General features: G+C 36.0%; 1 protein-coding gene, 1 long non-coding RNA gene and 1 other non-coding gene across 7 annotated transcripts in view; 1 reads left to right on the top strand and 2 right to left on the bottom strand.

Moving 5' to 3' along the window:
• Nucleotides 1-16,786, top strand: part of LOC124309343 (mucin-4) — a 108,523-nt gene that overhangs the window by 78,050 nt on the left and 13,687 nt on the right. For 4 of the 5 annotated variants that reach the window (XM_046772927.1, XM_046772926.1, XM_046772929.1 and 1 more), the window contains one exon: nucleotides 5,707-5,763. In XM_046772927.1, coding sequence (XP_046628883.1) covers nucleotides 5,736-5,763 — 28 coding nt within the window. In that variant the 5' untranslated portion in view covers nucleotides 5,707-5,735. Of the gene's footprint in view, nucleotides 1-5,706; nucleotides 5,764-9,269; nucleotides 9,303-16,786 lie in introns of those variants that run through there. The other variant, XM_046772930.1, reaches the window with a different exon arrangement.
• On the bottom strand, nucleotides 2,883-2,955 carry Trnaf-gaa (transfer RNA phenylalanine (anticodon GAA)). Its single transcript has one exon. It is a non-coding gene; the product is annotated as a tRNA-Phe (tRNA).
• Nucleotides 9,405-9,808, bottom strand: LOC124309351 (uncharacterized). Its single transcript, XR_006909223.1, has 3 exons — nucleotides 9,743-9,808; nucleotides 9,564-9,674; nucleotides 9,405-9,467 (listed from the first exon to the last, which is right to left on the bottom strand). It is a non-coding gene; the product is annotated as an uncharacterized LOC124309351 (long non-coding RNA).

The raw sequence follows: 16,786 nt of genomic DNA, 5'->3' as shown, positions 1-16,786 counted from the left end.
CACCTGCATAAAAAATATATATAAATATATATATAAATATATATATACATATATATGTATATATACATGTACGTGTGTGAGTCGCTTCACTTCGTCAAGATCGATAATCTTATTACCCACTCTTAATTATTTACGCGCCGGAAGTTGTAGCCTGTGGATCAAACGATTCGGGAAAATTTAATTTCCACTTTGCGAGAGGACGCAATTATTTATTTGCGAAGGAATTAATTGTATTCAACGATGGCGTGAAAATTTCAATCTTGTAACGCGATCATTGTAGCGAAAATTAACAATCGGTCTGTACAAAAAACCACAGTTTTAAAATTTAAATTCTTTAAAAAGGCATCGTTTGAATTTCTAAATTGATGATGAGATTTAATTTGAAATTTTAATGAACCACGGTTTAAAATTGCTTTATAAACTGTGCAATTTTGGTTAGATGGTTGAAAACAGCGTTTCGTAAAATTGTAATTAGTCGATCAAAATATGTACAAATTACAAATGTGATTTGTAATTTAGACCGCAATGAAATTGTACAAATTACGTTTACACCGTAATTGGTATTTTATTCGGTGCTAATTATAATAAAATAATGTTATTCGTATTTTATTTTGTCCGACTTGCGCAATACAAATTATATTAAATTTTTATTTTACCGCGGTTGGCAAAATATAAAATTATATAATATTAACTCAATTTTGTTTCAATTCAAAATAACGAAATGCAATTTTAATTCTTATTTCATTTTCTGTCAATTGAAATATACAAAAACAATTTGTATTTTGCTGTATTTTTCATTTTCCATTTGGCTATTTCACAATTACAAAACATCGAGTGTTATAATTTGCATTTCATATCTCACTCTGACTAAGAGACAAAAACTTCAACTAGTATCTTTTTTTTTTATCTCTGATTAAAAAATGGAGACGCTTAATTTGTAGCTTACTTGAAAATGTAATCGATTACAAATCGTAATAAGGTGGTGGACAATACTCTTTTTCAGAAACATGTAAACGTATGAAAACACATTTGTTCGAATTCTGATGAAATTTGATGGTAAAAAAGGGAATCAAAGATGAATTTTTTCAAATAGAAACAAAACAATGATAATCAGCAATAGTCAATATGAGAATAATTTCGTTCAATTCTCCTAATTTTTCCTCATTAATTCACGCATACCCAAGACACGCCGGGAATGACTTATATATCCGCGCAATTAGATTAATAAAATGATATATCTCGACTTGATCCATCCGTCGTCTGGGTATAAACTCGTAATTAGTTTTGACGCCGAGAGCACCTGGAGCCTACCGAACTTGTAACGTTGTAGCCTAGTTTCCCATTGTTAATTCCGCAACTAAACCGCCGCATTACCGCGAACTTCCAAAGTGCTCGCGGTTTCCGCAATTTCATTTCCGCCTCTCGGATTCTGCATCTTCGGTCTCTCCCGCCGCCTTAAATCCCGTCTGCTCGCTTACCATTTTTTACATTCTCGTTTGTTTGTTAATTACTTCTTTACAAGATTTCGGTCACTTGCGAAATCTGCTGTAAAACCCTACGTGAATCTTTTGAAATTCTTGAAATTTTTGTAATCCCATGAAATCATTTAAAATCATCCGAAATTTTATTGAAACGATTGAAATCTTTTAAAATTCTTTAGTGTCTTATGAAATACCTTGAAATGATTTTGAAATCACTTGAAATCTTTTGTAATCCTTTTGAAATCTTTTGAAATCTTTGAAATCTTGGCAATCTCTGAAAACCTATGAACTCGTTTAAAATCTGGTGAAATATTTTAAAATAATTTGATGCATTTTTAAATCCTTTGAAATTTTTTGAAATCCATTGTACTCGCTTGAAATTCTGTCAAAATTACTGAAATCTTTGCTGATCTGTGAAATCGTACAAAATTACTTTACATCTTACGAATCCTTTTGAAATTATTTGAAATCCTTAATTCCTTGAAATCCTTGAAATAATTTCATGTATTTTGAAATCCTTTGAAATCGCTGAAATTTCTGATATCTCTGATATTTTCGGAAATCCACGAAATCGTTTGAAATTACTTTACGTCTTATGAAACCTTTTGAAATCACTTGAAATCCTTCGAAGTCCCTGGAAATTTATCAGAGTCTCATTAAATCTTGTAAAATCTTTATGAAATCTCGAATCCTTGTAATCGCGTGTACACTAAAATTCTTTAGCAATCAGCCTTCGTTAGTCTATTACATCACATGCAGTAATATTCAATCAGGCAAATCATCCATGTCCGTCAAATATATATATATATATACACATACGTATATATGACTGCACCCAAATCGACATTGCGATTACGCGCCGTAGCGTTGAATCCACGATCAGCGGGATTATTAATTACGGACTTCGTAACCTCGTCAACCTCATCTAATAATCGCGATGATGATCTGCCTGTAAAAGACACTCGAATTGATTTCCCAAGCGTAATCAGAACCGGAGATATCTTTCTCCAGGCTGATGTACATGCACTCCGCGATCCGCTTGATTAAAGGAAATCTGATTCGTCCTAAGAATTTTCCACCGATGCATTCGCGAATCTCGCCTACGATAGAGAAATATTTCAAATAACCGTATATCTCCCAATTCTAATCGTAATTTTGCCCGCTCGTCTTGACAGGAATTTTCATTTTTTTTTTTTTTTTTTCATATTTTTGTGAAGAAAAATATAAACAAAAAAAAATGAAAAAACATTGGCAATTGTACCTTGTAAAATTATTTACAATTCAATGTTATTATACGTAAGTGCGATGATAATTGTTTTTCAAATCGTAATAGTCTATTATATGCTCCGGTGAAAATAACGTGTGTTGAGCAAATTGCAAAATAGAAAAAAAAAAATCGACTGCCGAAACCCGGGATTGAACCGGGGACATTTAGATCTTCAGTCTAACGCTCTCCCAACTGAGCTATTTCGGCTGATAGTAACGCTTTCAATTTTATATAATTGAATTCGACCCAATTTACACTAATCAGTTGATGTTTATCGGAATAAAATTTTAACCGTATTTAATCAATTCTTGCGCCAAATTTAATCTAGGAGTTGGCAAATTTTTTAAATAATACATAAGAAATGCAAAACGATTCAATTGAATTCACCTTTCTTACATTAACTTCAGATTAAATAATTTTTAACAATACGTAATATTTGTCAATAAATTAGTGTAAATTTTGGTGGCACAATGCTAATATTATCGTAGTTGATCGTTTGTTTATTTATTTATCCACACCCTAATTGTAAGCGAACTTTGTTTTCCCATCTCATGTCGTGCTTGTACAGTGCGAATAATCATAATCGACTGCTTTCACTGTTTATAATCATACGAATTCGTTTATAATACGTGGTTTCAAAATATCCCACGCTCTTACCGACGTGCGTGTGATCAACGAATACGTACAATTATTATTTTTCCACTTCATTTCGCCTCGACGCACTTGTTCTCTTATCTCACAATCGGATGTATCGATATAATTTTTCTCTTACAATTACACGCGCTTAGGTTTAATTTCTCGATCCAGGCTCGATTCTACGCCGCTTTCACAACGTTGTAGACGCAATCATTTTCCTCGCACGTATCATTATCTTTATTTCTGATATTCTATACGACTCGACGGGTTTTTGCGGTATCCGGTCGGGCATTCGGCGTTTGATACCGATCTATATCGATCGGCCCTTGAGGTCCGCACTTCGTACCGTAAGAAGCGCCGATTCAACGTTACGAAGATTTTAAACAAAGGCTTAAACAATGTTCGAAACGATGTCGAAACGGATAAATGTCGTTTTCGCTGTTAATTATCGTTTGTATAATAACAACGGCACGCCGCAGGGATTGAATATATGTAATAATATTATACCTCGCATACGTGTCGTTCAAATTCACTGATCGTTTTCATTAATCATTTTGCGGAGATCGGCCGATGACGAGACGACACATTTACCCCGCGTTCGACGTTTATATTCTAATAATTGTTATTGCGGAATAATGTGAAAGTCCCGCGGTTGCATCTAATGATAAATCTTGCAATGGGGAATGGGAGGATTTATTATACATCGTTTATAAGAATCGTGCGAAATTGAAGCGACGCCAGATTTATTCCTGTACGAAAATTATACGCCTAAAGAATAAACGATGCGCAATATCGTTGTGTATAATTATAATACACTCAAGGCAGAAACGTTTTACTCGTCTTTACGCAACGCTTAAAAACCGATTACAAATGTATTTCTCAAAACATTGTTGAGAACTATCAATTATTCGCTAAATGTCCCGCGCTCTTTTTTTTTTTTTTTTTCTCTTTTTGTTTTGGTTTTTTATTGTTACAAATCTTATTCCATTGTCATTGATTGATAGACGCTTGTAATTTTTAATGCAGTTTCTCAATAAACGTACACGATTAACGATATCGAAAATCGAACAGAGATTCGCGGTGATTCAAAATAAAAAAAAAAAAAAAACTGTAAGAGACACGTTTCAAGTGTATAAGCGATTATGAATTTTGACCGAAATTAAGGCCCCTTTTAATTTTTGATTGAACACGAACACAGAGAAATAAAAAACGAAAAAGAAGTTGGCCAGAAAGTCGGTTTTTACATCGGGGGAAATTTTTCGTTCCGGTTACCGCGCAGTCCTTAACTATTTTCATTTTTTTACCACAATCGACAAAATATAGTTCCAGGTAGAAAATGATAATTGGTTTTCTAGCCGTTACCGGAAAGTCTGGTATCCGTTACTATTCTTTCTCATTACGATCACTGTTGCTATATTTTCTTGCAACCGTTGCGAAAATTTAACGCTCGTGCAAGAATGAATTGACGTTAAAGCCTCGTTTAACTAAAAAAGTAGATTAAACCTCACAAACTGATTTTGCGTTGCAATTACCGAAAAAAGAATCGAAAATATCGCAAAATGTTTAGGCGTGCCTCGTTTTTCGTAATCCCAACAATGTTCAAACACTTTTTGTTAACGATACCTGTTTTACTGAATTTTTCTAGTTACCGTAACAAATGAAATTTTTCTCAGCATGCAAATTGAACAATACGACGATCGATTGGTTCAGCTTCAGTTTTCTCGATTTCGTAACGATCTATCGAAACAGCATCCGCATACTTACCGTGCCGAGTGTACGTGTATAATCCGAATTATTACCAAGCGAGACGAATTGTTGGGACCAAGTTGAATAATTTAACAAAGCCGGTTTCCCCGGGTCTTAATTGCAATCCTCTTATGCTAATTCCGGGCGAAAACACGAGGCGTTGATAATTATATGTACCTATGCATGGGATTTCGATTGTTCCAATTGTTCCGAAATCGTCTCGAGCACTTTGAGGCGCCGCGCCAGCTAAAACCGCCATTGTTACAGCGATGCCGTATTTCGTTTGCCTGTAACGGCCGCAATACCGATTCTAACCGAACCATTATTCTCGACGAACAATCGAACCTTCCTCTGGCTGATGAATAATAAATCGTCATTTATTTGTATGCGCATATTTTGTGTAATTCGATATCGACAAGAATAAATATGGAGACCTTCAAGGGGGGAAGAAGAGACGTGCGCCCTTATTATTATTATTATTATTGTTGTTCTTATTGTTATTATTTTCTCCTCTATCGATAATTATTCCTTATATTTTTTTTTATTAATCCACGTGTTTCGTTTTTCATGTTTCAGGAGGTCTGAGCAGCGATTTACTTGGGACAATGGATCCCAATTTATTCACACTTTTGTGTAAGTACATCCAATCATAATAATTAGACGGAATTGCTTTCTTCTCTTAACTCGGCGGCTAATTCTTCGGGATTGCAATCAAGCTTCTTCGTTTGTCTGATACATTATTCAATGAAATCGAACCTTTGATCAGGCTTGAATTCGATTATCATTTCAAAATTGTATTCGCGAGGAGAGTTTTAAAGAAGGATTCTAAAATATGAGTACTTCAAAAAAAAAAAAAAAAAAAACAATTAGATAAAAAAAAAGGAGCGAATATATGTATGTACACAGAATCGTTTACACGTAAGAAATTGCACGACGGTCTGTCCGAGATACGATTTCGCACTTTTATCTCTGGGAAAACGATGTCGGGAGGAGGGAGAAGAAGAGAAGAGTAAAAAATATTCACGGCCAGGAGGGTGAGGAGGGTGAAAATTCGCTTTTAGTAGTCGTATAGATGAGGTCTCGTGAAGCCGCGTTGATAAATGGGAATATCGTGCGTGTTCGAGTCGATGCTTTTGAATAATGCGAAGACGTTAGTCGAGGTCAAGTAACAGAGCGTCTATTTCACCTGTCAAATAATTTCTCTACAATGGTTACATTACACGGGCATCCATCCATTTTTCGGAAGGCTGCTTGAAGGTTTGGTAATAAAACGGGCGTTTTGTTTTAAACGCGATGTCTACTAAGCTAAAAATAATCGAACACGATTCGATTACATTGGTAAAAATGAATCGATTAATCCAATATTTTGTAACTTTTTTTTTTGAAACGGCGCATTCGAAACCAAAATCTCGTAAATTTCAGTATGCGGTCTTAATAGCGGAAAAGTTTTATTTCGATAATTTGTAGTTTCATTGAAAATATTTTTCAATTTTAGGTGAAAATATTCATTTGTCGTTCACTTATTATGTCAAATTGGTAATTGGTATGTAAGACAATGATGATAATCGATACTTTAATCGCATAAATTGATATTGCAATGCGTCCTTTATACGAGCAGGAAACAAAAAACGATCGCGAGGAAAACTAATCGAATGTGTCGATTGATAGAGTTTGAAAAATAATCGATTCTACTCGATTCATCCGAAAAAAAATAATCGATTTAATAGAAAATTGATTACTTTCCGTCATTCTTAGCCTTCCGCGCATAAACTTGTCCTCAATCGACGTTTCAGGCCATTGTTTTCGATTAATCGTTGCACCGGCAAACTCAAGGATTCGACAAGGTTCGCGAATCGTCAAGGACGCGCCATCGAGGAATTGACCATATTAAATCTGAATTATCGAAAAGATTTCACTAAAAAACCGAGTAAATAAAAAAAAAAAAAACGAAACAAAAAGTAACTGTAAAACGGTATTCTTTTTTTCCTGTATCAAACTCGTCTCTTAAACTGTACGAGAATCGAACAGTCAAATATTTTTTCAATTGATAAATCATCCGATAAATGAACATTTTTGTTTTCTTTTATCACCCGACTCGCGAAACTGACGAATTAATTATAGAACAGGTATCGTGAATATTCAAAATTATATTATAACAATTCGAAAAATGATTTTGCAATCGAAGGATTTTTTGTTAAATTGCTTCGTTTCGGTCTGAGGCATTCAATGTATATATATATATACCTTTATTCGGCTCAAGGTTGAAATCTATTGAACGAATTTCATCATGCTTTTTATTATACGGCTACCAATTTCCCAACGACACGTAATTTATGGATTACGGATCGTCTTTTGGAGAAATTTCCGGTCTCGTTAGTAAATTGCATTGAATTTACATCGGATGTAAAGGTCGAAGAAGATCTGTGAAACTCTCGTGTCGGTTTGATCCTTATTCTTTTTTTTTTCTCATTCTCTGCAGCTTCTCGTTTTTTCAAACTTGTAAATTATCGTCAAGACGGGAGAAATTCTGCAAATTTATCACAGTCTCTCTGAATAAATTTGTTCCAGTGTTTTTTGAAAGCCACGAATCTTAGATCGAAAAAATTCAAAATGGCGTTTTGAAAACCTTTTTTTCGTCATCATGGACCCGAAAACTCCAATTTTCCGGAATTGATTCATGTAATATTATCCAGATTAACTGAATACTTGAAAAATTAAATAGGCATAATGTAGAACATCATCGGACCAACAGCTGAGAAAATAGGATGATGGTACGAAGAAATTTTAACCTCATTCAGATTTTTATTTCAATCTAAGTCTCAGTAGTAATCAATGGAGTTTTAGTCCTTGAATTACACTTATTTCTTAGAAATTAGACTGCTTGGTTGTTATTCAGTTTTTTGGCAACCACTCATACTTATACTGATGTAAAGAACAATCGTACAAATATAGAATAAAGTTTATCCAATGAAGTAATTTTATATTTCAATGCAACGTGATGGCAATGAATGAAAAACTCTTGCTGAGTCTTGAAAATGAAAAAGTTTCTAATTTTCGTTTGATTGGACAGGTAAATTTGACCATTGCCTTGCAGATTCAAATAACTTGATTTCGAAATTACAGGTAATGCAAAATCTCGTATTCGTTACGAACAATCGGTTTTCGGATGTACAGAAGAATCCGCTTAAAGGATGCTCATTTCGTAAAGAAATAATGAGAAATGATCAAAAATTCGGGTAATAAGGGAAGCCTTTCAAAGCTTCTGATCAACCAAGTTTGAGGGTACCAAAATTTTCAATCGAAATTATTTTAATCACACGTGTACGTAGAGGATTGCACCCACAGCTTATAACACTTACTGCGCAAATGTTCAGGGGTCAAAATTTACGTTCTCTTTTTACTTCTCGCTAAATATACCTGAGTTAAGAAAACCACCAAATGCGGTCAGGACCAACGTTTATAATTTAATGCAGGATTTTTTAACTTTGACATTTTGCCAACGTGGTGCCATTTCAACTTTTGAAGATAATATAGAATCACGTTGAGCCGCCTGGATGCAGAAACAGAAAGTCTCCTCAATCCAGGACTGATATTGTATGAATTCTACAAAGGGGAGGGAAGGGATGTGAGGAATAAATTTCAATAAACTGTAGAAAATACTTTGGATCAAAGATGATTATGAAGATTCTTATTCGTGTAACTCATCTTAAGATTAGTATCAAATCAAAAACACAAGTGAGACGCGAGAAAGCTACTCCATTTTTTTCGGCGACACTTCACGTGCGGATTAGGAGCACCAAAATTCTTCTCACATTCTTTGAACACGACGAATCAACTAACTTGGTGAGTAAGAATTATCTTGGTTCCTGATCTCTGCAACGTTCAATTCCTAATGGTTTATTTGCAGATGCCGAGAATTTTCGACTTTTGGCAAGAATTTTCAATCGATCACTTTTGTCGGTTGTTATGTATAATAATGGAAGTAAACTCGAATCGTGGACGAAGGCTATTATAATCAAAATCATTTGACTATTTCGTCTGATACTCCTTGGCTCAGTGCATTATATCACGTGGCAGATTCTTCAGCTCTTTGCCTACGCAGATCGATTTTATTCGATATTGTCAACAGAGTTCCTAGGCCAAGAATTGCGAGAATGACCGCGTGTCCAGCCGTATCGCCGTAATCGTCTATCACCTTGAGGATAAGAGGAATTACGGAAGCTCCGTATATTTGGCCCGCTGTGCTTAAAATTCCTGTCGATAGTGCCTGAGATTCGGGGTAAGTCGCTTCGGCGCATAATTCAAATCCAATCGCGCTGAAACTGAGCAGAGTAATGCTGAAACGGAAACGGTTGCGTGTAGTCACACTGAGAAACGTGAGCATAACATAAATAATCGTTTGAATTGTAGTCTAATCACAGTGATATATTTACCCGAAAAGCGAATATGACAGAAAAACCGTCCATTTAATTTCCATATTCAAGGTCGTAGCGAAAAGTATTTCGCAAAATAAGGACGAACTGCTCACGGTGATGGCGATCATTCTGTAATTGTTGAACGCTGTAGTTACAACCGTTCACGTCGTTACGCGTCACAGCCACGGTCAACTAACCTGAATTTCTTCGTTTTATCGAGAATTGATGCGATGATTAACGAACCTATGGCACCCACAAAGCACAGCAAAAAACTCAAAATTCCTACATCAACTTCGCAGTTCTGAAAGAGGGTTCAATATAACTGAGGGCACTGCAGGAACGTGCAGAGTCGGAAGTAGCGTTACCTTGAAGTGAGTTAAGAACAACGGATTCAAAATTGCCCCCGTCGAGTTAAATATGCCAACAATCAGACCATAGGCGTTCCAAAGAATGATGAAGTTCCTGTTCTTTGTTAGTAACTTTTTGAAGGACACTAAAATTCCTTTGTCGAAACGCTCGTGCGTGGATTTTTGGAGCGCCCGCGACTCGCTTGGTGGCGCGGGAGGTTCGTCCTGAAAAACTTTATGGGAAAAGAGGATCGGTTAAGGAACGAATTCGTCGTCTTCGTAAGCGGAGAATTGCGACGACTCACGAAAAAGTACGGCCAACGTTACGACTGAACATGCAATCGCGACTGTCCAGTAAATGACGGACAATTCGTGCCCGATTTTCTCGACGTCGTCGTGGTTTCTGACGAAAATCGGAACGGTCAGGAAGCAGATCGACAAGCCGACGTGAACTGCGTAGCAGCCGATGGCGGTGGCGAGGGCGAGTTGGTCATTCCCGAACCAGAATGCAGCCAATTTTCCCGGAACAGGAGCAATGAAAACCTGGCTGATCGCGACCATGGCTTGCCCTGTGAGCAGCAGCGGAAAACGATCTTTGGCTGCCGAAAAGAACTTAATCCAAGCTCCGAGACACGTCAATGCGGCTCCTATCACGACCGTCCACTTCAGGCCGATCCGTTCCATTAAAAACAAGGCAGGGAAGAGGAAAACTGCGTAGGCTACCATCAACATGATGTTGGTCGATGCTACCGCCATCGTTGAGACGTCGTAGTACCTGAGGACTCAATTTTTCTGTACGAGCAGCAGGAGTCAAGGTCTTGAGTACTGATTTCGCTTCCGTTTCAAATTTTAGTGACTCATCTATATTTGTACGAAGAATAAGAATACCGTTACGGGTGATCAATAATTATCTTACCGACTTATTATGTGGCTGATGATGACGAATTGAGGATATTGATAGCTGCTGCATATGCCGCACAAAGCAAATAAGAATAGTTGAAGCCATCGTCTTTTGAAAACCCGGACTTTTAACGGACTGCCGCTGAGCGTGTCGTCGTTTTCCTCTGTACATTCGGTCTTAAGAGGATGCGAGATGTAATTGTCAGTGATTGGTCGATTCTTCATTTTTCTTCAACACTTTTTAAAAAAATCTGTACTTCAGCTGCGGAGCGGCTTTCAATCCGGATTCTCGATATCCACACCTTGGGCTTGCCACCTTTGAGGCGCTGCTTCGACTGATACCAGCTTCTCTTGCCCAGACTCAGCGAAAGCTCCGGACGACTCCGTACTGTGATGTTCCAGTATTTTTAATGTGTTTTCAATTTAAGACAGGTGTACTACGTTAAGCCAATTATTTGTCTTTCCAGACAATGAGATCGCATCGAAAACTTATTAATAACATCAAGCTAAGCCAGCATTAATTGACGGCAGCAAAAAAAAAAAAAAAAAAAACAGCAATAATCTCTATCTTCGTTGAGCAACTTTACCGAACGTAAAAAGGTGCTCAGATTTTGATTCCTGCGTCAAATGAAAATGCATTGGAGTGTTTGCGTTCGGAATTGTATATATAATATATATACATAAAATGGGGCTGTTAAGGCATTTTTCGCGTTTGAAGTACATGAACTTCCATATTTGCCTATATATATGTATATACACATCAACGTGGAAATCAGCCAGGGCACACTCTTAAACCACAATTGACAGTTTACACAGAATGACATCGTAACTGTTTTGCATTTGTGACGCAAATTATACAATGTAAACAAATTTTCACAGCGTATGCAAATTGAATAATCATCACTGCCGTATTCATTCGGCAAAGAAAATATCCCAACATCGTAAATAATGTTTAAACAAGTGACATGCCAAATGGTTACTTGACGCGCATCGTACAATCGCATCTCGATGATCGGTTGGTTGAGCTGACGACAAAAATTTGAACGCTAAAATTTCTTGTCAAATTGTACGTCGGTAAATTCGAATCTTGAAACGGGTCGTCACTCGCGACGGAATACGGTCAGAAACGAATCAAAGAATTCGGAAATGACATTCAAAACGTCGCAGGAAACACAAAGAAAAATCATCGTTTTTCGGCAGTCACCCTGCGACCCGAAGCTCGTAGCGTCTTGATACTTTGCGAAAACGTTTCGTCGCGAAAAATTACGTCGACGTATCAAACGCGCGTTATGATCACATTCGACGAGAAATCGTGCGACCTAAAGCAATGAAACATGTGCCGAATAACCGATCAATTCGATCTTTGATCAGCGTAACTTTACCTATTGCAAATATTTTGCGCAGCCGTGCAATTTCAACGAATACCGTTCCAGGGATTTGACCGAAGCAATTAATGCCTCAGCAATGCACACGCGTTTCAAGCCGATTAAATTCCCACCTCATGGGAAATTCGCGCGCTGCCTCTCGACTGGTTTACCGAAAGCTCACCCACCAATGTACGATTCATATAATTCCATGTACGTGCGTGGTACATTATATGCATATATAATATATATTTGACTGTATAAAAATTAATTGATTTGAAGAAAAGATGCTGTCCAAATTTGAGCTCTCAATATTAATATTTAGAGGTGCCTCACCGCTTTTTTCTATTTCCCATTTAAATAACATGGGATATGTACATTTTTTTTAAACTTTGGCATTTTATAACTTGTAATTATTGTATTGATAAGACCGAAACGTATTTTTGTAGGTAACTTAACGCTCTGAAAAAGAGCTCTGTCATCATTTAATAGTAAATCTAATCTTTCAAAAGTTGTTTAAAGTCCGTTTTTCGTAATTTCGAACAATATTTTGGTCTTTTGGTATATTGTAACGCAGTTGTGTTCAAACCTGTTAGACACCGTGGCCCGGCCGATGCCGGTATAATGAAATGTTTAATCATTTGTTTAGTCTGCAGTTACTTGGCCAACCAATATTATTGTTATAACAGTGAGTCTCCAGACTTTAATTAACAAAAGTACTTCTTGTCCAAATATATTCGCATTTTCGCATGTTATTCCTTCGTGTGAGACTTGTTTGACTCGAGGTTCGCTTAATACGCACGTAGAACCGATTCGGGAAATAATGAGAATGCGCGTTGAAAAGTATTGAAAATAGAAAAAACGAAAAACAAAAATTTGTCAAATTTCCGAAAATACAATAATTACGAGAATCCTTCGATGGAGAAAATTTGGAACAATTGAAATTACTTGTTATCTTTGAATTTTAACTAACGTACGGAGAAAATGTGTATAAAGTGTAAACAAAGAAAAAGAAAGGAAGGAAAAGGGATAAAAATTTAAAAGAGATTGGATTGAGGAAGAACGACCTTGTTAATTCTCTGCGCCGATCTGCGGTGTGAAGATGGACTGTACAGACGAGTGATTCTGTTACAAGGTCTGTATTTGTACAAAACATGGGGGTCTCGTTGCGTGCCATTTAAAACGGCGCTTGATTACCGCCTTATCATTTCCGGATATCTTTTTTTCTCTACCAAATTATAATCGAACTTCAACAGAAAATGAAGAACAAAAACAGTCCAGTTTGCAAACAGTGGAATTACATCGCGAGTGATATCCTGATTGTAACGAACAAAATTTTATCAACAATTAAAAAGAATACGATTGTTCAAGAGTGCAACAAAAAATAAATAAATGAGTTAAAACTCTACTCCTTTGACGAGTCCAGCTTATGAACAACATCTTTCGAACACCCTGTTTCATTTTAGTTTAAGTTTTTTTATTTAGTATAGATATTTTCAATCGTAGAGCCCTAAAACTGCATATTTCTGCTTATCTTCGACTTTCACGGCCCGTAAGTATGCGAATTTTTGAGTCTAGAAAATTAAGATCGTGGATCTTTTTTTAAAGAATTCAATGCCGTACAATAATATGCCTTGAAATTTTTTTTATCTCAAACGGTTCGAAAGTTATAGCACTTTTAATGAAAACAAAATTTCTTGCGTGTTATTAAAATGGGAAATTTCAAATGGCCAGCAACACCTTTTAAAACCGAGCTGAAAATTTTTCCAAACGGGAGAATTTTTTTCTCAGTAAATAGGTCCTTTTAAGACAGTAGATTTGATAGGTGTAGTTTTTCTTGGCTCACCTTAATATATATATATATATATATATATATATACATACACATACAAACACACATAGACACACGCATATATACACTGCTGGAAACTGGAAGAAGGGTTCAATGGGAAGATGAATGGCCTTTGGCACTTTTTACTGACCGTGAGAAAACGTGAGGATAGATCCTTGCCTTGCGGATCTTCACTACGCGGTTCAAGGATACGATACACGCTACGTCTATAACTCAAGCTTCGATGACCCAGAATGAAAACAAATAAAATAATTAAAAAAAAAAACAAAGCCTAAACAAGACACATCGTAAATAAAACTAAGCCGAAGAATGTTCTTATCCTTCTGTTTTATCGGTGCAAACGGTTATTCCTCTGTCGTGTGATGTAACACCAGGGGGAAAAAGTAAAAAGGAGAACATTGAAATAGGATGAATGAAAAAAAGAAAATTGAGGAAGTGAAGAAAATTTCTATGATTCAAGTTGTTTTTTTTTTTTTTTTTTTCTATTTGCCTCAGTTTTTCACCGGTGTAATCGAAGACCAGCAGATTTTTTCTACCAGTATTTATTTTTTCTCCTTTCTCGTTTCTTGCGCTTTGGAAAGCTCAAATGGTTATGGATAGTTCAACGATAAATTGCATCCTTTTTGCCGTTAAAGCGAAGGAATGATCTTTCGCGATGTTTGAAGATTCTCATTTTCTTGGTAAAATCTTGCACCGAGAATACAAGAGATGATTGATTTAATTTTTTTGTAATTTTTTTCAATATCAACTATATTTATAAAGTAGAATCTGTATCAATTTTATACCAATGCGATATTTGTTCTTGTAAATATTATTGAGGGTAATTTCAATGCTTAATTTTCTTCTCCAACTTGGTCAGAAATTTAATTAATTAAATTAAAGGAAATTGTGAATTTTTGAGTTTCAATAGTTTGAGAGGAAGAAAAATAACGAGAAAATAGCTTCTTTGTATCATAACGTGCATAATTTATTTTCCCCTCACTTACGTATAACGAGTATTTTTAATACACCGATGCGATTCTCAGATATTGAGACTTCATTGTTACACCGGCGAGATACAATGAATGAAAATTTCATCACGCCAATTTCATACTGAACTGTGAAATTGGTAATAACGGGTGAATAACGTACGATGAATGTATTTCCGTCCGTCCGAACAATCCACGATCGTTGAATCAGCCTCTCAAATCACCTCTAACTTCTCCTCGTAATCTATTTCTCAATTATTGATAAATGATTGATAAAAAAATATCACGTTTCTTATTTTCATATACGTTCATGCGTTGAAATTACCAAAAAAGTATCGACAATAGCTCGTTTTTCGTAATCCCAACAATATTCAAACAGTTTTTTCAACGATACCTGTTTTAATCAATTTTTCTAGTCACTTTAACAAATTAAAATTTCTCTCAGTGAAATATATAAAAAAGTTCCGACAATATTTGGAAATTGTTTATAATTAACGCTGTTATTTTATTCATCATGTTAACGCAGGCATGAAATTCATGTCGGAGTGTTAAAGTTAATCGAGAAATAGAGATCTGCAGAGGGAAAAAGGAAAGGTCACGCACACTTGACGCGTATATTTTAACTTGAGATGGATTTTTAGATATGCGGAGGTGAATTCTCGGGGTTCAACAGCGCGGATAGTCCGAAACTTTTTAACGCGCATGGAGATGCGTAAAAAACAATCCGGTTACGCAAGATGATTTAACGACGCGTCGTTTTGCATCCTGCACACGACGCTTTCGATAAATACATTGTTTGAATTATCGATAACCGATCATCAGCTGACTCGTAGAGACGAGTCTAAAGATATTCGCTTATTTTTATCCCCAGTCAAGTTCATCGAAATGTGAAAGGATTCCTCGGCTGGTAATTGATGGATTTTTATTCCCAGGATCTAGAAATAACTGTGCTTGGGACGGTTTTCATTTTATAGAAACTTTGGTGAAATTGGAGAAAGTGGATGTGAACGATTTTGTGGTGATTAAAATTAAGAGCGCTCAAATCGTGCATTTAGCTTACTTAACGAAGAGGTGATCTGGCGCAGGATCAGGATGAGGATCGAAAGCGTCTGCGCAATAATTCGATACGATTGCAGTAGACACTTGAAAAAATGTAATGAAAACAATCAGCGATTGATCAGAAGTGACTTTTCGTGGAAAAAAGTTCATTTGAAATATACAATTAAGATCAGGATCAGAGTTAAAATCGTGAAAATTTGCTGATGTTAATTTTTCAACAGTTAAACATGACGAAGTTGGAGAGAAATATTTGTTCTTGATTGACAATCTGTCAAATAATACACTCGATGAGGATCAAATTTACGTGGGACGATACTCGGGTGAAATAAAAAGACCAGCAGAATTTTTGGGGTTGAAGTTCCCAAAGTTTCTAGTTTCGAATTATTTGGTGGCGAAACTTGAAGTAAAGAAAGCAAACTTTGGAGAAACAATAAAGTTTCTAATGATCGGAATGACCGGGATTACGAAAATAAAAATATCGAAAATTCAAAACAAAGAAAGATCAAAGTGGTGAAATTTCACCGAGGCGGAAATTCACAGGATTATTGTGAATTTAGATGTTTCGGATTTTCAAATTTTCGCATTTTCGCATTTTGGAACTTTGACTTGTCGGAGTTACGCCCTTTCGAAATTTTTCCCTTTCGGAAGTTTGAGCGTCGAGTTTTCCTTTTTCCCTTACCACGATTCAACACAGCAGGACAAAGTGGTTATAAATTTGTGGGAAAAGCTGGCAATTCCTTTCTCCCTTTCG

This window comes from Neodiprion virginianus, chromosome 7, assembly GCF_021901495.1.
Source record: "Neodiprion virginianus isolate iyNeoVirg1 chromosome 7, iyNeoVirg1.1, whole genome shotgun sequence".
Classification (NCBI taxonomy): domain Eukaryota; kingdom Metazoa; phylum Arthropoda; class Insecta; order Hymenoptera; family Diprionidae; genus Neodiprion; species Neodiprion virginianus.
The sequence above is the reverse complement of the archived record's forward strand: the minus strand, read 5'-3'. Positions and strand labels throughout refer to the sequence as shown.